The sequence below is a fragment of the Vanellus vanellus genome, assembly GCF_965231255.1.
Source record: "Vanellus vanellus genome assembly, chromosome: 10".
In the NCBI taxonomy this organism is placed as follows: Eukaryota; Metazoa; Chordata; class Aves; order Charadriiformes; family Charadriidae; genus Vanellus; species Vanellus vanellus.
In genome coordinates, this window is record NC_138915.1 from 2,547,851 (window position 1) to 2,571,301 (window position 23,451).

The 23,451-nt window shown below is 36.9% G+C and overlaps 1 protein-coding gene across 1 annotated transcript; it reads left to right on the forward strand.

Moving 5' to 3' along the window:
* Window positions 1–2,746: 2,746 nt before the first annotated feature.
* Window positions 2,747–11,289, forward strand: LOC309675774 (homeobox protein CDX-4-like; the record flags this gene model as incomplete). Its single annotated transcript, XM_082488157.1, has 3 exons — window positions 2,747–3,176; window positions 8,205–8,350; window positions 11,029–11,289. 3 exons carry the CDS (start codon window positions 2,747–2,749, stop codon window positions 11,233–11,235), a joined length of 783 nt encoding a protein of 260 aa, XP_082344283.1. The 3' UTR covers window positions 11,236–11,289.
* Between the last annotated feature and the right edge of the window lie 12,162 nt (window positions 11,290–23,451).

Below are 23,451 nucleotides of genomic sequence, written 5' to 3' on the forward strand. Positions count from 1 at the left end.
ACACACACGCATAGCCAGGAAACAACTCTTGGGAAGGCAGACTCAGATTAACAGTCAATTAGCTCTCAAAAAACATCAACCCCAAAATTTTGGTACCCTCAAACTACTAGACTTCACACAAAGGTATGGTTCCTTGTTAATATATCCACATGGCTCTGTTACACAAAATGGGAGGCATAAGAGTCAGCGAGCAGAGATCATTTGAATGTTGCCATTTTAGTTATCTTATTCTCACTTTAGTGTTAAAAATCTGCAGTCCTACCCAGCAATCTTATCCTGCTATGTAAATCTTTTTAAACAAAATGCCTTATTCAAAGCTTACTATTGTTAGCCGATATCAAATCAGTGTAGCAATTTGCCATCAGCGTATCTTGATCTAATTATGTTCTGGAAAGAATCGAAATAGATCTAAAGAAAATTCAGATAATGGAACAGGCAAAACAAGAAAGGGAAAAGAGGAGCATAAACAAAAGATAAAAGAACAGAGAATAAAGGATAAAGCTCTGAGATACAAAAAATAGGATTAGGTGATACTGAAGTTGTGGGGGGTACATGCAGAGGCATCCCATAAAGAAAGAGGAAGACCAGGGATTAAAAATATTACCATCATCTAATGCATTAAATAAAATTAAATGTCATTCACCGAGATGTGAAAATGGTGTGCTTAGGAGTAGAAGTCAAACAACATGTCTGATCTGAAATGTGTGAGCACCCAATGTTCACTTCTACTATGTCAATGGATTTCAGATACAGTCAATGAAGACAAAACTTCACCCTCCTATGGACCTGCCTATCACTGACAGCTCTGCATAACATTTAGTAATACATTGGAATTTAACTGCTGGCATAACGCTCACAAATAGGCCAAGGACACTTCCAGTATAGGACACATACTTTGTTTAATTTGGATGATGCTCCATGGAGTCCTTTGTTCTTTTTAGTACCCATCAGTACAAAAAAGTCTGTGAACTCTCAAAAATTGTATTATAATTCCTTTTCCTTCAAGATGAAGGAAACAAGAGTGTCTTCCTTTTTTTTTTTTAATGTCTATTTTCATAAGGATACACCAATTACAGAAGTGCCTTACTTTTTCCATGTCCTATCCCATGATGCAACTTTCCTGAACATTCTCAGGATTCCGAGGGTTAATAAAGAAATCTGTAAATATAGCGAAATGAATTATGAAGATTTTGCTACACTTCTCAGTAAAAATTACTTCCTAAAAAAAAAAAAAAAAAAGGAATCCCAGAAAAGGAGTACCTTTCCTGTCTTTAAGTACACATTTAGAATCCTTTAGTGCTAGAATTAGAAGGGATGTGTGAATACGAGTAGTGTCAAAATACAAAGGATACTGAATGAAAAACCACACCTTTGTAAAGGAAAACAACTCATTGTAATTTGCACCTCTTTTACAAGCATACCCCTTGACAAATAGCTCATTGCAAAGAAATCCATCCAAGATAAAAATACACCAAATTCACTCTAAAAATTGTACGTCGACAATGATATAGGGGCAAGTCTCAAGTTATAAGGTATGGTTTAGTTCTCCCATGTTAATATCAAGCTCTTAGTAATGACATTATAAAACCACCTTCAGAATAATTTTTCGCAGTGGGAACTCTTACATCGACCTATAGAGATCCCACGTGTCAGGCGCTTTACAGAAAAGCATCAAGGCAGTTCTGATCCACTAACTTGATAACCCAGATGTTTCTCCCTACTGATTTCACTTACCTAAGCTGCCACCGCTGAAAACAGACTACTATAGTGCAGTTTCAGGGGAAGGAACCCAGCCTTTCAGGCGGATAAAGGCTGTCTTCAGTTTGAAACAGAAGCTAACAATATTACTGGGCCTAATCAAAGACTTTTTATTCCACTACTTTTTACAGTCATCTTCATTGTACTTCTGGCACCATCTTTGTTAGGAAGATTTACTGTCTTTCTTTTTAAAATTTATCAGTTTGCAATGGCCACCAGATTAAGGGATCTCTAAATCACTCTGTATGGGGAGAGTGTGAACATGTGCATTACAGTTAGAGCCTTAATTTATCCCGTGCTGGAAAACCACTTACAAACATCAATAATGAGGGGAAAAATTTTGAGACAGTTATATTCAAGACATGATGTTTACAAGGGTCCTTCTGTATTCTGAATTTACTGACTTACAATTATTCAAATTGACTGTGTCCCTTAATTTAAGAAGTAAAAATGATATTATATTTTTAGTACCTAAGAAATTAAGATAGTAACAGATTTACTTGTTGATTGATAGCACCTCACAAAATAAAGGTTTCAGACAAGATTCATTTGAACACCAAACATTGCTATTATAGTTCCCACTGTCTTTTCTTAAAAAAAGGTCTATTTACTAACTTACAAATACAAGCAACAGTTGCATCATCTTGCAGTACCGCAACTGCTGCTGAATATCAGGGAAGGGTAATAGGATAGATAGAAGTTCTCTAAAAGAGAAAGCACCAGAACTAGCAGAAAGGTGGGGTTGGTCAGCCCTTCATTTGAATGTAAATGTAATTATGAGGCAGGCAGTTAGGCTGACGTCAGACAAGATCTTGGTAAACCATTACCACCAGCACCTGGTAAGACAGTTGATAATAAAGGAGGATGAGGTAGAAGATTCCAAGCAGAGTGGCATTATTAGAGAAAACCAAACAATTATTTTTAAGCAGCAAAAGAAAATACAGAAGAACAAGATGTTGTGACAACGTATTTACAACCTGTGACAATCATGTATGTGAGCTCTCTCTTGGATAAAGAGAACAGCATGTACCCAGGATCTGCAAGGGGTAACAACCACCTGCCAGTGCAAAACTTTGTGTCTACTCCACCCTATTCAGAGTACATGGGATATCATCATGTGCCAACTCTAGACACTCATGGACAGCCCGCGGGAACCTGGGGATCTCACTACGGCCCACAGAGGGAGGACTGGAACGCTTACGGCCCAGGACCTTCCAGCATGGTTGCTGCTGCACAGATCAATGGCTCATCTCCTGGACAGGTCTCCTACAGTTCTGCTGATTACAGCTCCCTCCATCCTGCTGGATCTGGGGGGTTACCTCCTGTAGATACAATTAATACACAGCAAATCTCTCCCAACAGCCAAAGGCAAAGCTCTTACGAATGGATGAGGAAAACGGTGCAAGCTAACACTACTGGTAAGCGTATATCCAATTTTAAACGTGAGAAAGTATCTTCTGCTATCACTGATCTTATAAATAATTAACTTTACTTGAAGCACATAGGTTGGTGAGTCATTTATGACATTTATTTAACCTACTGCCGTTTAATGCAGTTTTCACTAAATTTGCACTAGTTTCACTTTCATCCCATAAAGACTTTATACGGTTACTATAGTGGAATGGCTGTTGTGTTTAGATATGGCTACATCTGACTCACACCCAGGAATTTTTGTTCTAACATTTTGTAAAGCATTTTGGATGAAAAACACGATACCCTTGAGAATGTTATGGAATAATGAATGCAGCAACGTTTAACGGTTATAGGTAAAATTTTTATGCTTCAAGGTAAATATCAATATAAAAATCAGGTTTACCTTTTTAAATCTTTACAGACTTTTCAACACTTTTAAAGAAAATTATGCACTCTGATCCAACTGTCGTGGTTACGCAATCTTCTGCTGTTGTTCCTGTATCTTATTTTTCTATCTAGATTTATTAAGCGAGAAGAAATATTCCTAGAGAAGTAATCCGATTCAAATGATCGGTGTAGACTATTTTGTTTGCAGACCACATATCTCATCAGTTAAGCTTCCTTTTCATTTAGTTTCAAATTGTTTTTACATATCTTTCTCACATACCAAAATTTGCAGCTTACAATTTTTTTTTTTCAGCACAATTACAAAATTAAAAATCACTTTCTTGCGTCACTCATTGATGCGCCTGTTTGTGTCCCAAGCTGCATGCTAGATGAACCTTTAGTTGTATATTCCCAAGGTGTAAATTGGGTGTACAGCGGTTTGCTAAATCTATTGTAAAGTTTAAAAGTAGTAAGTGTGTGTTAGACATCATCAAAGAAAATGTTCTAAAGAGAGAAGAGCAATTACAATTGGAGCAATCTGAGAAGACACAGAAAATCAGGACTGCCGCTTGAGTCACAATCCTCCTTCAAATAGTTATTACTCAAGAATAAAGTTAGTCAAGTAATTGTTTCTTAGTTATAAAGCAGATACACAGTGTTTCTCACTGTTACTAAATATAAAATGCCCAGTGAACATTAAGATATCACAAGATTCCACTTGGAGCCTCTACAAAGGTCTTCAAAGCTAGGCTGATTTATAGTCTGTTTTTTCCCCCCTTATGTATACTCATGTAAATCAGCAGTAACTTCATTAACATCATTGGAGATTTCCAGGCATAGAAGTGATGCAAGGCTTCAGTGTGGACCAGATTCAATTGAGACTACTGAATGTCAATGAGGCAACCCTGCCTCTCTCACGTTGTCACTGAAATTTACATGTCTTAGCATTCTTAAACAATAAAACAGACTTAAAAAATCTAAATCCTAATTTTACATTTACAGCACAGACAAGGAAGACCCTGAAAGGTTTCTCACAGGTTTGCTCAATTTCATAAAATATATATGCAATTCAGAAAAGCAGTTATGTGCTTAAATTAAACTCTAGTCTGAAAAGCACTTAGACAGAATTTACATACATGACAAAGTACTTTATGAACAATACTGGACAGGTGAATCGGGGCCTGTGAACAGATACATGTCCTGAGGCTATACATTCCTAGAGCCTAATCCTTTGAAGTTTTAAAAACAGCCCAGTACTTCACAGAATTGGGTTCAAGACATCAACCCAACTTAAATATGGGGGTTCGGAAAGTAAAGAACAAATGTGATATTTTGCAAAATAAGAAAAGTACCAAATAGATTTGGCTTTTCATTGGTGTTTTTAAAATAATATTAACTATAAAAACTGGAAAATTTTAATATCAACACCTAAAGAAATTGTGAAAAATGAAAGGAAATTCAAACAAATAATGATAAGGCTAAAATTATGCATGTAACTACATATTATCAATGCTTTCTCTAGAAGATAATGTCAGGAAACTTACTTGATGCCATTATAACCACTCTTTGAAACAGATTTGCTCTCTGTTTTTCCTTATCACCATAATATTATTCATACTATCAAAGTAGCAGCTGGCTCCTCCCCTTCAATATGATTGCTGCTTAATATAGTTCATAGCTCTAAAATTTCAGAGTTACAGCCCTAAACTGTACAAATATATTTATACACATAAATATGTGCATGTCCTTAACTCCACTACTGGTGCGTGCTGACATCAATGTATGTGAGCAGCAGGGAATAACTGAAATCAAAACACATCTAATTAAATGAGGGAGGCTACTGAAATACTGTCCTAAAGACAAATGGGAATTATCTCGGGGGAGGGGATGCTAATGCAAATGATTTTCCCTCTATTTAGACTCTATTAAATACACTACATTCTGATTCAATATTCGTATTTAGCATTTTATTAATAAAAATAAGTTGCAGGAAAAGTGGAATAAAAATTTACCTGACCCAAATCAATTCTCAGGATGAAACATCACCACAAAGACGGAAGTACTATGGCCTTTCAACAGATAAGATTTGTTATGAAATTATATATCCTCTTACTAAAAGACCACAATTGTATATTCAGAACCAAACTTTTTTTTTTTATTTCAAATAGACAGACATTGCAAACATATGAGGCAATAAGAAACTTTAAAAAACCAAACATCAAAAGTGGCCGTGGTAAAGATATCCTCCCAGACAGGCTATCAAAATGAGAAGATGATGATCTACAGAATTCCTTACAGTCTGATCCTAGTTTTACTGAAAAAAAAAAATCAATGACAAAATGCCCAATCAACTTCAGTTATGTAAGAGCAGAACTTCAGACCAATTCATTTCTAAAACCTGCATAATCAGCAGTGTAAAAATGTGTATTTTATGAGAGCAAGTGAGCCTTCAAAGCATGAAACTTACTGAAAAGAAGGTATCTAAACAAGGGCCTAGAAAACAGGTTTTATATCTTTTAAAACTTTACATGAAACTTCATCTGGGAGTGACCCTTCTCAGCAAGAAAATGGAATTTAAGGGGACTAAACAAGAGGACAATATAATTTTTATATTTTGCAAGATCAGCCTCAACTTTTAAATTTTTTTTTAATTATAGTCAACACATTTTATGTCTTTGTTTAAACAAGCAGTGATGTACAAGTAATTCAGATTACATCACAGCAGAAACACAGCCAGAAAGCAAAATAGAAAAGCAGGAAAAAAGGCCAGGCCTCTGCTCTAATGCTAATTTATTTTTCTTTGTAAACTAGTTGTGACATCTATTTTCCAATGGCCTACATTGTCTGAGGTTGAGGCCTATCTGTCATATTGAGGCAACAGACCCTTTCAACACTTTGCTTTGCTTTGATATGCAGTCTTGTCTCTTCCTTCTCCCTCTTTTCTTCAGGAGTTATATTGCCGGAAAGGGTGATGATTTTCACAGCAAATAAAAGAGGCCTTCTCCTAGCTTTATTGTCTTCAGAAGAAATGCTCTGTGAATTTTATGACCAAGGGGAATGGGGAAAACTACTCCTTTTCTCCACCCCCTCAAATCATGGTTATATTTGCCGATTATAGTGAAGCCGGAATAACCCTGTTGAATTTTAACTTGTTTTCAAAGATTACCTTCTAAGCCTTCAGTTTACAAGGAACCTGAATATCTATACTATTGTTAAACATTGTAACTATCACTTAGAGCAAATATTTCTAAGCCAACAATTTGTACCTTGAAAAAAAGTAAACTCAGTTTGGTGATTGTTTTAGTCCTGCAAATTTAGGCAGGAAAACTTTGTACACTAGAAGTCAAAGTGGCATAGGATGTGGGAAAACATCCTTAATTATGTGTGTTTCAAAATGCCTTAAGCTGTATCTACCTCTAATCTTCAGATAAAAATATCAGTCTACTTGAGTGTTGGCCCAAAATTAAAGAGAACAGGAAAAAATATTCCTTCATCTATTTCTGTCCTTTTTTCCTCTGCTAAGATGAAAGAGTCTGACATTTGTTTAGGGCTTGTAAATTCCAAACCAATTGGCTTGTGTTTCTGAATGTGAAAGGGGTTCTTGATAAGATCTCCTTGTCGCTCCTTTGTGTGGCGTGTGCTTCATCTTAACACCTCAATGGATTTTAGGGAACCACTTTAAAGGAGTCTTTGTCCTACAGTTTGTCCCAGAAAACTCACATCAAAAAAAACCTGGAAAGATCAGAAGGAAACGGAAAACTATCTAGTTAGCTGTTGAAAGTGCAAAGGAGAACAAATAAGTTGAAAAGTGATCTCTCTGTATTATTATTACATGAATAAATGTTTTAAAAATTCTATGAAATATCTTCTAAACATCAAATAATGCTTAACAGTTTTATGCAATATACCTAAGAATACTTCTTATATACATTAGAGAGAAGATGATACTGAAATCCTTTTATAAGTATTTTATTGCCTCATCTTACAAATTGCCAGGTGCCTTCAACTCCAAAGGGAAGCTTAGCACATAGAGTACCCCCGTAATACCTCTACAGGCACTCAGCATCTTGCAAGAGTGGACCTTTTTGGAAAAATAAATTTAAATTATTCTTGAAATCATAAGCATGTCCTGCAGCCACACAAGAAAGCGAAAGCACTTCTAGTAGGACATTTCTCCGTGACAGAGAGGTGATCTTTAAAAACTCAAATAAAGAATTAGGACACGATACAACTAAACAAATTGTCACTGAGGTTCACTCTTGAAACCCTGTGTATTTATGCCCACATATACATGGAATTCACTTCAATGAGCTCTGAAAGGAAACCCCTTTGAGATCAAATATAGCCAGCACCAATTATGTACTGCTATGAATTTTTTAAGATGCTTCAGGGTGTTTTTCACTTAAGAGTTTTACATTTAAACGCATGTTTACAGGGAGAGGGAGGTAAAGAGGAAAAGACAGCTATGATAACCAATACTCACTCATTCACCCTGCACCTCATATTCCCTCTCTGTAACACAGAAAATAATCCCATGCAAGTACTCTGTAGTTTAATTAATGTCTGTACAATGTTTGAGATGTTTGAAAGAAAGATGCTATAGAAAATCAAATTCAACATATTAATAATATTTCTTTCTTAAACAGGTAAAACAAGAACAAAAGAAAAGTACCGAGTTGTTTACACAGATCATCAGAGACTAGAATTAGAGAAGGAATTTCACTGCAACAGATATATTACAATAAGGAGAAAGTCAGAACTTGCAGCAAACCTGGGACTATCTGAAAGACAGGTACACAGAGACTATCCACCATTCGTGCGCACCCATTCACCAGACACTGTTACTGCCAGGGGACGTGAGCAACACTCACGTTCTGTATCCACACATAGTGCAAAGGCAACCATGATATAGTTTCTGCGTATATTTGGGACACAGAATACACTACGCAAATACATATTAATAAATAGGCTAATTTGATAGAAACTTCCAATTATGGATAACTAAATGTTAGGAATTCATTTCTACTAGAAAAAGTACTTATTCTTATGTGCATAACAGCATGCTAGAACATAACAGCTCGCTAGACAGCTAGAATTTAAACAGTTCAGCTTAACATTATTTTAGCTGTGTTCTCAATAGTTATGACATTAGCCATTTTATTTCTTCTTGCAATCACACAAAACGGTGGCAAAAAATCCAAAGTATTGGATATATTTCAGCTGTAAGCCAGGAAAACGAGAACTAAGCATATCAAACAAGTTATCTATGTTTTTTGTTACAAATTTATTGGCACTATTTCCACAGGCCACATTCTTCCTCAGTCAGATTTCAGTCCATTTTAAGGAGTTTTTACAGCCTTTGACTTTCAAATTAGGATTTCTTTTTGCTATTATGTTCATAGGTACTTCACCTATAGTAGTAGTTCATACCCACTATATACAGGATGCTTCAGTCTACAAAACTTAGTGCCAATTTTTTATGCCTATTATACACATATATGTAGCCAAGACTATCTGTTCAGGAAATTTTCAAGTGCATACTTAGATCCATTGCTTCTTTGGAAAGCAGCTCTGCATTCATTCATATCAAGTACATATTTAAGCTCTGTCCTGAATAAAGATAGTGTCCTGGTATCTTAGCTGTGTTCACACAAAGACTAGAGGAATTCAGGATAAAGAATCTCCTAAAATCACCGTGTTGGAGAGCACACGTAGGAGGCACAGCTCCACAATCTGCAAATATAGTAACTGTTGAATCCAACCCTCCTTATACAACAAAATTTCAATGGTTCTGCTACAGTTGGAGGATAAGGGAAGATTTGGCGATACTGAATAAGGCATCTCATAACTTACCAACCAGATTTATTGCCCCCAGGTAAATTTAAACAAGAGATCTTTCCTTTTAGAATTTTACAAACTTTTGTTCTTTCTGAATATACACATTCAGTTCTCTAAAATATTCTCCTCTTTCAGTGGCCTCCTCTGCTTCTGCATTCAGTCTGTGCAAGAACATGGAATAGAGAGGGACCAATTGAGGCTGGAAGTGTAAGGATGCATAGATAAGCTAAGCAATGGTATTTTAGCATCAAGCACTGGATTTTTACAAACATATTGTAGTGCAGTGATGTTTAATCCCAGACTCAAATAGTACATAGATTACACTTTACAGACTGTAAGTGGCCCCAGAAAGTAACTACAAAAAACAAGTCTATCACTGATGGACTAAAGTTTACTATACAGTAGGATATAGCTGCATTAGAAAATTTTCAGAGAACTGCAGTTATGAAAGACTCAAACCCTCCACCTTAATGTTATGCAAGTTAGCTGATTTAGAACACATATGTCTGGAGTAACCAGTGATACCGCACAAAATCAGTGGTTTGCTTTTACATAGCTGTTCCTCTTAAAGCCATCCAGTTTTTGGCTGGTAAATTTCCTTCAAGTATAATCTAGACCAAATAGATAATCTATCCGCATTTCTACAGGACTCATGACAGACAAAGCTAAATGCTTCTTACTGCCACTACCAGTAAGGTAATTAAAAAATAACTAGCAAATAATAATGATATTTTTTAATACAAAGCAATAGTATGGCTTTCTTTATCATATTGTATTCAACAGACCTAAAGGATATAACAAAAACTGTGAAGTAGGAATACAAAAGATTAATGATAAGGAAAACACAAACAGTGTTTTCTACTCATTCACACTTTCACATAAGGAAAGAAAATATAGATACTTAAACTAAAAGTAGATTTCAAACAGATAGGAGTCTTTACACATGCATGATTAGCCTGGGAAATTCACTGTCATTAAGTAATGCTGATATACCTATTTATACACACGACACAGTACATACACATCCACAAAATACATATATATAGACCAGTAACAAAAAATTCAAAACTTTAAAAATACATAAGAATTATATACACACAAAAATCACTCATAATATAAATGAAGAAAAAGAACCCTCAGTACGTGGGTTTGAATTAACCTGTAACGATAAAGAAATCTTCAAAATTATTCCATAATTGCATACACCACTGCCAAAGCTCAGATGATGAACTAGGTGGACCCTGAGCCTAAATGAGTAAGTTGATTACTATGTTCCTAAATATAACACAGCAAGTTCACTTTACACAGGGCTCTAGGAAATGAATGTAATTTTCTATTGATTGTATCACAGAAAATGAATACAGAGTAACTAAAAAATTTTTCACTGCACAAATCCAGTGTTTTGTTCTGTGTTTTTGTTTTGGTTTTTTTGTTTGTTTGTTTTTTGGTTTTTTTTTTTTTCTTTTCATTTTGGTTGTTATTGTTTGGGGTTTATCTTTTTTTTGTTTGAGGGCTTTTTGGTTTGTTGTGTTTTTTATTTTTTTTAACGTTAGCTGTATTTTCATTGCTATTATTAGTGTAAAAAGTTGACCACTACTTTGAATTAATCAGTTATCTTTTATAACACTGCAGGTGAAAATTTGGTTCCAGAATCGCCGAGCAAAAGAAAGAAAAATGATCAAGAAGAAAATATCTCAGTTTGATGGCAGCGGGGGCTCAGCTCAGAGTGACTCTGGTTCACTCAGTCCAAATGAAATATCTAGTCCCCTGTTCCCACCACCACACGGAATAAATGGATTACAACCTAATGACATTCATCAGGTCACAGTTTCAGAATGAACAGAGACCAAAAAAAAAAGGAAAAAAGAAAAAGCCAGGATGAATCTCCCCACCATGCCCCCCCTTGAAAACTCAACTTTGCAAAGGACCACATTAATTTAACTATCTTCAAAGTTCTGATTTCTAAGTACAGGATCTGGGACTGTTATCAAAATATTTTAATTATTGCAGAAATCTCAGGGAACTTGCACTGCTAAGATTCATCACTCAAAGTCTTTCAGTAGGAGGTAATTTGCTTCAGATATTGACACAAAGTGAAACAGCTGAAGATTCGAGTAAATGTAGTTCTAGTCTGATCACATATACACACAGAAAATGAAGTGAACTGATTATAAACTATAGTACTATTGCATAAAATATAAGGTGCTGGGTGTATTTGGTTTGTTACATTTTATATAATTAGAGTAAATTGTAGATGTTAATAAATATTCACACTTCAGTGTACTGAAAAGAATGCTACTCTTTGAAAACAAAATGATTTAAAACACTTTTAAACACTCGAAAAACATAACAATGTTGCTATACCAACATATTACATTTAACTAAATAAAACAAATGTTCTTTGCCCTGTGCAATTGTGTTCAAACATGCCAATGTCTTAAGTAGTAGTTACAGATGCGCAATATCATACCAAACCTGTCAAGATTTATTCAGTTGTAAGAAATGCAGCAATTTGTCATGCACATTAGTAAACACCAAATAGCGTGGAAGATAAAAGCATAACTTCAATCTTCAATGAATGCACATATTATTGCTCAAAAATATGAGCAAATTTGTAATGGAAACAGAACTGTTACTACCAGCAAACCACCAAAAAGCAAATAAAGAATTTGTTTAATGTTTCTAAACCTTTTAAGTGAAATATTAGCAGTCTTGGGCCACTGATTTTATACACGATGCTTATTTTGGGCTAACGGCAAAAATATCCCAAAGTAGCTGACATTGTATTTCGAAGCCGTCATCAAGCAGCTTAGCATTCACAAAGTCCCAGCAAGCACATAACAAAAGAAGTGTTCATTCCATGTGCACTCCTGAAAGAGCACAAATTCAGAATAAAAATGCTCACAGTGTGGTTAGCTTTAATTATTGGTCCATGTTGGCAGGTGAGAAGGTAGCAATGTGATGTAGAAGGCAACTGATGAATCTGGAAAAAGTAGAAGGAGAACCCAAACCACTAAAAAAAATCCCCAAATGCTTCAGTAGTACTATTTGTTGGAATTTCACAATATGAACTTTTGATACCATACACTTACTAAGTGCTCTATTGGAAAAAAATAATATTACTGAAAAGGTCATACGGAAAAAGGTAATAAAAAGGGTAAAATAAGAAAACAAACAGAAAACACCACTGTCTGGCATATGAAAAGTCATGCATCACTTATTTCAACATCAAACTCTTGGTCTCAAAAACAGAAGATCAAATTCTGCTTTTCTGAGTGCCAACAAGCATTGATAATGCACTGAGCAACATGGACACAACTTGTCAAAGCATTCATTACCTGGATTCAATAAATAAACTTAAATTTGAAGATGTGCTTCACTGTTTCCCAATTAATTAAATATAACTCCATGAAAGTAATTCTATTAGGAGTTACAAGAATAACACTCTTAAGAAATAAATACGAAATTATATAATTGTAGACATAAGTGTCTCAAGCTAAACTAGGAAGAAAATCTGTAACAGAGGATAAGATCTTACTGATTGTAAGCATTTTATGGGTTTTTCTCCAATATATCTCTAATAATCTCCTATTCGTATGGTTAAAATAAATGGACATTTATTAATGCAAACAAACTGTAAACAGAAAATCCGGTGTATATAAATACATATAAAATTCAGCCCTATGAGAAATTGAGACTACATCTGCATGGCTTTACTTCAGGGTCTTCTAAAACTGCTCACTGATATTATAGTGTTATGGGATTGCACGGACATTTTAGAAGCCAGAACAGCATGTTATACAATGTGCACCCAAACAGATCTACTTCTGTTTATATTACTAGAAGTATACATGCTAGCAGACAGCAAGACACATACATGCTACTCTGCTTTTCATTCAAAGAAATCCATGCATTTGCTCAATAACAGATTTGGGAAAGGCAGTTTTCCCAGTTCCACCAGCCCCTCTACCTATGTTGTCTTTTTATACATGAACAATGTAGAAGATGAAATAATTTCCCAAGAAACTCATGAAAAAAGAAGCCATAATACTCTAGACATACAAAAAAAAAAAAAGGGGAAGAGGACCTTTACTTTGTTAGCCAAATCTCAAATCATCAGAAGGCCTACCTCTACGGAAGACCAGGCAACAGCTTCTGTGAAGGTTATCAGTGACACAGAAATGTAGAACGAGAGAAAACTTTTTTCTAGTTTCCAGATCTTTTTTTTTTTCCTGTGACCAGTTTGCAAATCAATATGGAAGAATAGCAAGTAAAGAGCCATAACATACAACACATCATTTATTAGATTTGCACACTAGAAATACACGCTTAACTTAAAATTTCTCTTTCCTTCTAATCTATGTCGAAATTGAAATAAAAAACTTACATGGCTATTTACCAGGTTCACATTCAACTTATTCAAAATTATCGTCTTGCAGTTTCTAAACAAGCTCCAGTCTATCTTTTTGAATTGCCAGTCAGGAAACACCATGCTGTTCTGACAAACTGGGCAGAAGAGCCACTTCTTGTACTTCAGAACAACCACTGTTCATAAAGGAAGCATTTTAAATGAGACTATTTTAGATGTCAAAGGGGAGTTCGAATGGGATACAAAGCACCTCCTATGACATGTTTAAAACCAGTCTTGTCAATAAAAAGGGTCTTCCTTTTTCATGATCTTTACTCTCATTGTTTTCCACCAGGTCTATTTTTTTTAAATGAATTCAAACCGTATATTAACAAATATCGGGGGAGAGAGTCTCTTTCATGCACTAGGTAATGACCTCTAAGTCTAAAAATTCTAACAGATTCTCTTCTCTGGCTACAGCTAAGTCAAATAAGAAGTTATTCCCCCTATCTTGTATCGTGCATAACTACCCCCATCTAGATCATAATGTCTCTTTAAATCTAAGTGTAGTGGCACAGCTGTTTCCCAAAATAATCTAAGGAAAAAAATATTATTAAATTCTTTTAGACTAACCAGGATCATTTTTAGTAAACTTCATTACAGAGCATTACTTCATTACAGAGCAATTAAATATGCAGTCTTATTACCAGATGAGGAAGATGGTAAGCCATAAAGAGGGGAAAATGGCAAGCAGCTGAAACAGAATTCTCACTCTTTCTCTGACAGGCTTTGGACATTGTATCTGACTGTAGCCAAAGCCATTCTTTTTGCCAGAAAACATCATCCCACATCAAAATACAATTTAGAACTACATGCTGGCACATTTTAATGGACCATTAAACACTACACAACAGCTTGACAGGAGTCCATCCTATATTCATGTTCTGCCAAGATCAGCATGGGAACACAAGGATCAGGATATGCAGTTGGGTCGAGGCAACACAGCCATTACAAAGTCCGTACATCGCTATTATGTTCTGGGCAGCTGTGTTTGACTCTTCTACATTGCTTATGTAAAAGAAAAGCTTCAGAAGACATGAACCAGGCCTTGTATTTAATTTTTGTATTTATGTGGGTGAGAAGAAACACTAAAGGCTATAAATAACATTTTCCAATATTTATCTTTCCTCCTTTGAAGACTTCTCCAGGGACTTTAATTAGACTCTCCCTTAGCAGCATTAGGCAATTAAAATAATAATAAATCAAACACGATCCTTCTCACCCAGTGGGTATTTTCCCCAAGCTCTCTCAGTTTCCTGCCTTTTTCACTTTATGTAAATAGAAAACCATCACACTGTTCAAATTCAGCTGTTTGATTGGCACTTCGAGTTTGCAAAGTAGTGAGCCACTTTAACACCATGCTGATATCAAAAGAAATTTCTGCATCACACAACTCTCTAATTCCAGCAGCCAGCAAATCCCTTCTGACATTTATTTGAATCATCTTTATTCTTATGAGAATACTGTAGAGGTGCCAAAGCTTTGGGAACAATTGCCTTTCTCAGTCCCACTATCTATAAATACTTAATCAAGAAGGAACACTTTACCACAAACTGTTCATGCTGAGACTTAATGTAGCAGCACAGTGATTTGGCTTCATTAACTAACTTCTAAATATTGATCTGGGGGAAAAAATAAAGAAAATTACAGATTTATCTATAGTTACAGTACTGACAGATAGTTTAGACTGGAAATTGGAAAGGAACGTATTACAAGATATTTAAAAAAAAATTATAAATTACAGAGAAAAGAGCGTAACTTAAACCCTTAATTGGCTGCTTGTAGTAGTAATACAGGTCAAATAAAAACCTGGATCAGAAACTTGCCAACCTCTTGAAACTAAGATTACTTTTCAGAATTGACCTACCTCTACATTAGGCTTTTTCACTATAAACAGCACAGAGCTGCATACCCCTGCACAAAGCCAAAAACCTTCTAGACATTACAAAATATTTTTATCATAAAAATAGTTTAATTAACCCTCTCACATCACTCTTGACTTGCCTTACTTCAACAAATGAGCACATCCAAATTTGCCTAATGAGTTACACATTTCTATTTCTAAACAAAAGAATGTGAACTTGCAATGAGATGCTGGATGCACCTGGAAAGGGAAAAAGAATTCTGCTAAATGCAACAACCAAACCCAGACATTACCAGGGTCTTTATCTCATAATAAATTCCAACATACAGTGGTTGCAGTTCCCAGTCAAAAGTTAAGTCTTTATTTCCCAAAGAGGAAACTAGTAGGTAATGCTAACATTTGGGGAGTTATTTCAAAAAAGCCTCAGGTACTTATCAAACAACCTTAAAATGTGTGGTTAATATTATTTTTAAAAGAAAATATTGTTTGCATTGAAGGAACGATTTTTATTATTCCATGGATGCACTAAACACTAATGATCCTACTGAAATTATCTGCAGCATATGGTATCATGCTGTTTGGGTAAAGGTTTCATAATTTGAGAATGAAAAACACTATCACAGGTGAACAGTTCAATAGAGGGCTGAATGTTAGATGGCCAAGTTGCAATCGTGAATCCGAAACCCATTATTAGCTGCTCATGTGCAATTGAGGCTAAAGATGCTTGAAATGCCTTTTAACTCTTATTGACTTAATACTTTGATCCATTAACTGAAACTCCCTAGAGCCTGATATTCTCCCTATTGCCCCAGATATCAACAGCAGAGCAAATAAAATACGAAACATTAAAATTAGTGAAAATTTAGAATATTGCCTATGGATACCTCAAAAAGAGACAGGATATAGAACAGCAGGCCAGTAAAAATCTTGACATTTCAAATGGTTGTTTTCTACAGGTTGCAGGATTCCTCTCTGAAATCCCTTATCAAAACCAGTTTTCAGGAAGCCAGTGCAACTTTCTCCGAATAAGGCATAGTTCTGTCTCAATACGTTGGCTAGAACATGCAGGATTTTAGCTGCAAGCATTTGGCATGCTGCCACCCGATAGCTCGGAAAGCCAAATACCACAGCAGTAACTGGAACAGCAACAAACACATCTTCCCCATCTCACTGTATGGCTGAACTAAGAGGCAACAAGAACATAGTGAGGATGAGAAGGACGAAAACAAATTCAGACACATACCTCCAAAAGTCTTGAATTTTCAGCGTTTGACACAATTCCAACCTGAGCCATGCAAGCCTCCCAAATTTCATTATGCATCAGGTGCTGTTAAAGGGAACAGTCCAGCTTCTTATGGTTTCTCCCCACTAAACCCTTATCCGTTTTTCATGGAATAACTTTGATCAGATTCATTTCTCAACTTGGGAAATGAGCTTGTATTAGTGGGAAAATAATACTTCAGCGGTATTTTGGAATTCCAAAATGGCTTAAAAACATTTTCATTCAGATCTGGGCAGAGCTTTCCAGTACTGCAGAGCTGGTTCATGAACATGAGTATCACTTTATCAGTTCAGAAGCACACATCTCCCAATTGCATTAGTGAAACTCATGGAATCATATCCCTCCTGCAACAAGGCTCAGAATCGATAAATAAAAAAAAAACAAACTCAACCTCTGATACAAGCTATCATGTTGTTTAAAAGCTGTTTAAAAAAAATGTTACTGGAAAAATGTTATGAGGTTTCCAATGATAAAGATCATAAGAACATACTTGCAGTCATTTTCTATGCCTCAAAATTCAGTATGTAATTAGAATCATCCTAAGCTCGGTTAATGGTACTTACTTTCATGTTAAAAAAACTCAGCAGTTAAGCACACACTATGTCTTCCTGCCCTAGGGCTGAAGTAAAAGGGCAACCTAGCAAAATTCTAGTTTGTAGTTGTCGTGGACAGTAGTATGGGTTATACACCGTGCACTGGCAGAGTTAGAAGCAGTTGGATATGAAAGAGGACATTTTTAAAGGTGGGCACAAAGGAAAAACTGAAGCATAGAAGAAAACAATTCAGAACTTAGATTATAAGTACCTAGACACAGAAGCGTTCTGGACGGAGAAATACACAACTGCCACTGGGCAGGCATTCAGTAGCCATTCTTTGCAGTGAAGGAAAGAGCAAGGCCATATACTCATGGCAGCCTGCTGCTTGAAGGCTCTAAGGGGCAGAAGGCTGCCTGACAATGTCACACTATCATACAGTACTCAGTTTGGCTTTTAAGGGCTCTCAGCCTCCAGCAAAACAAAACAGACTCTCGCTTTTTGGCATAAACCTGTGCATAGTCACTGACCTCAGTCTTCTTGACATCTAGTTAATCATCCACATGCAACACGAAACACACCTTTACAATCCATCACATGTGAAAAAAAAAAAAAAAGATCCATCACAGCCCCTCATACCACAGAGGGATGGCTGGAGCACAGCTAGACTGCCAGTTTGCTATTTAATACACTTGCAGACCATTTTCAAGCTTTGTCATCGTGCACTTCTGTATGCGTTCTGCTACAGACTTATGGCCTACTGCCATGGCAAATTCTTCAAATGCGATGCAAGTTCTGTGCTCAGATAAGACCATTTACTGCATCTTCCTCTCTTGGAAGGAAAGACAGTGCAAAAATCAATTTTGAAAGCAATATAAGTCACCAGCAGCCTAGCACACGCAGAGCAGCCAAGAAAACAGAAAGCTTAACTGAAACAGGTTTGAAAGCAGCACCGAAAGAAAGTGGTTGTTCGCCAAAACACTACAAAGCATAAACGCAGTTGTTCTGACATTACCGCAGCTTACCCTGCTCCTGTGTCATGTTAAACCTGATTCCAACCAAGGAAACATTCTCTAAAGCTGCTTATGTGTCACACAGAGGACTTATGAAAACTGCTCTTTTTACATCCTGCAATGATTTTACATCAATGGACGCCTCATTACTAACCACATATCCTACCAGTTGATTTCTTCTACAAGTTTATTTCAGTCTTTCCAGAACTTTTCACATTAGGAACTGAAGAAACAAGCTAAGCGGGCAAAAAAAAGTCACAGCATAAAAAACCCCAAACCTCCCTCAACACACCCCCCAACAAAAACCTCTCAGGAGCTTGTATTCTGATCTCACTCTCTCTCTCAAAAAGGAATCAGTAACCTCAGCCTGTATAAACTGACTCAGGAAGGGGGTACCTTAGGTGAGGTCCAATATTGTTTCTGTTCACTCTTTTTGAAAAAGAGAATACTGCTGTATTAAAACTGAGGCATTTGCATCTCCAGCAAGGCCCTGAACTTCTGAATCCCCTCCACTTCTTGAGCCAATGTTGATCAAGAAATATGATGGTTTGTCCACCAGGCTTAAAATACATTCTCCAAACCCCTATAGGAATCTATTATCCAGCAACCTCTTCCTTTGTTGAAACACATAAGTGTCCGAAATGAGTGAATTATGACAGCCAACATGACATCTCTTGTTGCGTATTCGTCCCTCTGAATAGTGACTATGTGGTGGAGATTTATATGGAACAAAGAAGAAAAAAAATATATTGGAAGACGACTCAGGATCTCTCAGGCCCACATTAGCATTCACTTTCCCTCTCCTCTCAAAAGTGCTTTTATTTAATACTGTGCTTTGTTTTAACTCCTATCTATCCTGCACTCTCTTTTCACGTTTCATGTCCTATATAAGAATACTTTTTATTCCAAGAAAGGAAGTGATCTGGGTAGATAAACATTGCCACAGAACATCATCTCTCCACAAATCATGCAGTTTTTATGACATAATTGTCTCATTTAATAAACAGCATCCTAAAAAAAATATTGACAATGAGGCATCTAAATACTTCTTCCTGTGGAGCTATAAAGTTTCATAAATCATACTGAAAAAATTCCCTACGATATTTACATCTGAAATTCAATACTAAGCAGGCATTCTTCAAACACAGACATAGGTTACAAAGGGTGTTTTTCTAAAATGGTCTATTTTTACTCCAGATTACAAAGGGTGTTTTTCTAAAATGGTCTATTTTTACTCCAGATAGTCATCACTCCTGCTAAGAGAGAACCACCAAAAAAAAAAAAATCTACTGAAACTTCAGCTAAACTTTGGCTTTGACATATTAATTAAAACGTGTAAGACATTAAATATGAAAACAGTATAGCAAAGTATCTTTTTCAATTAAAGAGACTTCCTTTCTTGATTTGCTAATACCTCAGATACTTATAAAGAGGTCACACAGTAAATTATGCCAAAACTCTACACTTCCTCATTTTACACTTCAATTCAGCAAATTATTTTACCACCTTTTTGAGCACCTAACAGAATTCATGCCTTAATTCCACCAAATGCTCACTTTTTTCCATTTAACTGTCTGTTACATTAGCTTATTTACTAAATTAGAACACGAATTGCACTAAAATGTAGGCTTTTCAATTAAACATGCATGATACTGCTGCTGGATCTCTCACTTTTCGCCACACCTTTCCCTCCCACCTGCATCTCATCATCATCATATCTAATGTTAAAGTTGTAAATCCTTGCAGACAAACACATGGTTTCTTCATTTCCCTTTATAGTACGCATACTGCTTGTCTCTCATTTTGTTTCATCCTTCTAAAATTTTCAACAGTTTTTTATTCGAACAAAACTGAAAACACAAGGAACAGGAAATGGGCTTGGCTTTATAGCATCCAGGGAGGGTCCTAAGCGCTCTAAAAAATATCTAGCACAAATCTTCTTAAAGGGTTTGATCCACATCCCAAGTCAGCGCAGAAGCCCTTAGCCCAGTGAAAGCTGGCTCACGTCAATAGGGCATAGTGTCATGACCATGTGAAATCCCAGAGTACAAACCTCACAAGTTGCCTTAGCCACCTGTAACTGTCTGTTCCCATGGTTTACCTTTGTCCCTTATGTATATAAGCGTTATCCAGAGCAATACACATAAATTGTCAAACAAGGTTGAAATAGAGTTAACTCCCTCACCCTCCCTAGCGCGGTGTAGCACAAAGCCAGTTTTGCCAAAAGACCATGACACATCTCAGTAGCAAACTGTCATCACCTTCTTATTCCAAATAATTTATAATCACGTTGAACTGCACCTGTGACTGTTGAACTTCATTAGTAATCTTTCCCTGTCATGAGGACTCTTTATCACTATCTTTTGTTTTCTATCATTTAACTGTACACTAAGCTATCCTCCATCTCAAAACAGCTTAGTTTCAGCAGTGAGACATTTTTATGGAAAACTATTCTGAAATCCAAATACTTGATATCAATGGAATCACCACCAGTGTAATTTTAGTTTTATAAAAACAGACACACACACACACAAAACCACACATACTTTAGCAAACAGGGACAGGATCTCTCGATTCATAAGGTTACAGAGATGGTGTTCACATCTATCTGGGTAAGAGGTAGGGACCCCACCTCTGGCCCTCTATTCAAGTTATTCCTTTGAGTAGGGAAGCACCTGTAAAAACTCTTCACCTGTCAGCTTAAAATATTCTAAGAAATAGAAATACACCAGCAAGGCTTATAAAAGTGGTCATACAAAGCTTCGAGAAAAGAAGAAGTGTTGTATCACTGTGAAGAAGATAAAGCAATTATGATTCACTATTTTATTTAGCACTCTGCAGGGACAGTGCTGGAAAACGCTTCCATAATAAACTAAGAACATGTTGCACGGATTGTTCTGAAATAGTCCCAGAGCTGTCCGACTTCTGCTCAGCGACAGCACACAGCCTTGAGCCCCAAAGCTTGCATTTAGCTCTTTGTCATAGGCAATGCTGGCCAAAAGGTCATCAGATTACATACCCTGTGGTTATATTTTAAATATATCTCCCTTTCTCATGGACAGTTCACCAAAGGTGCCAAGAGCTAAGATAATATCAATTAAATATTAAAGCCCATAATGTAAATGCACAGCATTTATCATTTCTGAAAATTTAAATGGCATTTACACAGCATTTATCATTTCTGAAAGTGTTCAGTTATAAGTTTTATCTTTTTGACTTTCACATCAGTTAAAGCAGACATCATGAATTTAACTGAGAGTAAATCCCATATATAAATTTATTTCAGTGGTTTCAAGACTTTCTTTCCATGGGTTATGAATGGCAGTCATATATATACAATTGAAGATGAGTGGAAAAGATATTGGATCCTCAATTATAGAATTATTTTTATTTTTGACATGTTTCTAAATAGGACATCCTTTTAGTATTTAGTCAATGACAGAGATGTGGTCCGACCCAGACTTACTTTCTCTGCACTTTATCCACAATATTGATCACTAAAGAAGTATATATATTTTTTTTTACAAAAATGGGAGAACATAGGACATATTTTAATTTCATTTTATAACAACATCTTCTTATGATTTTTTTTTTCTCAAATCATTAAGAGTGCGATTTACCTGCAACTCCACATAAAATGGATAACATGCTGAAGTAAGAGTATGCGTCAGTGATAAAACTGTAGCTCATATGATTTTTGCTTTCGGAAGCAGCAAAAATTTTCACAGTCAAGTCAATCGCATTTTGCTGCTCTCAATAAAGTCCTGAAAAACAGCAAAAATTATTTATGAGGGAAGTCTTTTCCTAAAAACAGCAGACAGGGATGGAGACCCATCTTTCCATCTCTAGGAGGAGGTGATCTACCTTCCTTACAGTAGGTGTGGGTCAGGAATTCAGATTTGGCCACACACCAGACCCAACACATCACTTTATGGTAGCTGCATCAATGTTAAAAAAAAACCCAAAACATACAACCCACAAACTGTCTCAGAATTGTATTTCTGATTCCTATATTGCAATTATGAATACCAACACTTTTTTGACTTACTTTCCATTTGCAGTAGGTGACTAATGAATTGCTTAAACTTACCTCAATAATAATTTACACCTGTGTGCAGGGGGAGGGGGGCATTCCTCTCCTCTCAACTATTCTGAGAAATTTTTCTTCCCCAGTTTTGGTACTCCTCCTACGTGAATTTTCTCCCCTCTCACCAACCCATTACCCTGCACGGAACTCAACTCCATTTCCAAACCAACAAACCCCAGACAACCACCTCAAAGCCTCGCGAAAATTCAACCCCCTCCTCCCCTCACCTTGGGCGAGTGGTGCGAGTAAAACCTTTGCAAGCAAACGACAAAAATGAGAGGGGAAGCAAAGGAAGCATCTACTCAGGTGTTTGTATTAAAAACGCCACAGAAATACACCTGGACAAAGGGTAAAACCGAGAGAAGTACCACCTGCCGCGCCGACAGGCGGGCGGGAAGCGCCCTCCTTCCCTCAGCAGCCCGGGGAAGGGCGGGGGGCAGTGAGGAGCAGCACTAACCCCCGCGGTGCGCGGGAAGAGGCGCGCACACCTAAGGCGAGGCGGCGGCGGCAGCAGCGGCGGCCTCCTGTCAGCGGGGCCGGCCACAAATCCTCCTTCGCTTGCACCGCCTCCGGAGAAACAGCGACAGGGGACACCCGCATCCTCCCGGCGGGCAGGCGGAAAAAGCTGAGGAACTGCCCCCTCCCACCCGCGTCTCCTCAGCGGGCGGGCGGGAAAACTGAGGAACTACCCCCACCGCACAGCGCGCGCTCCCCTCAACGCTCTACACAGACGCACGCGCCGCGCGCCAGCACCACTGCGCTTGCGCATTGGCCTCCCGCCGCCGCGGGCGGATCGGGGCTCCGCCCCTATCTCCCGGCGCGCAGTGCGCAGGCGCGCGGTGAGGAGGCGCGGGGGGGAGGGGTTGAG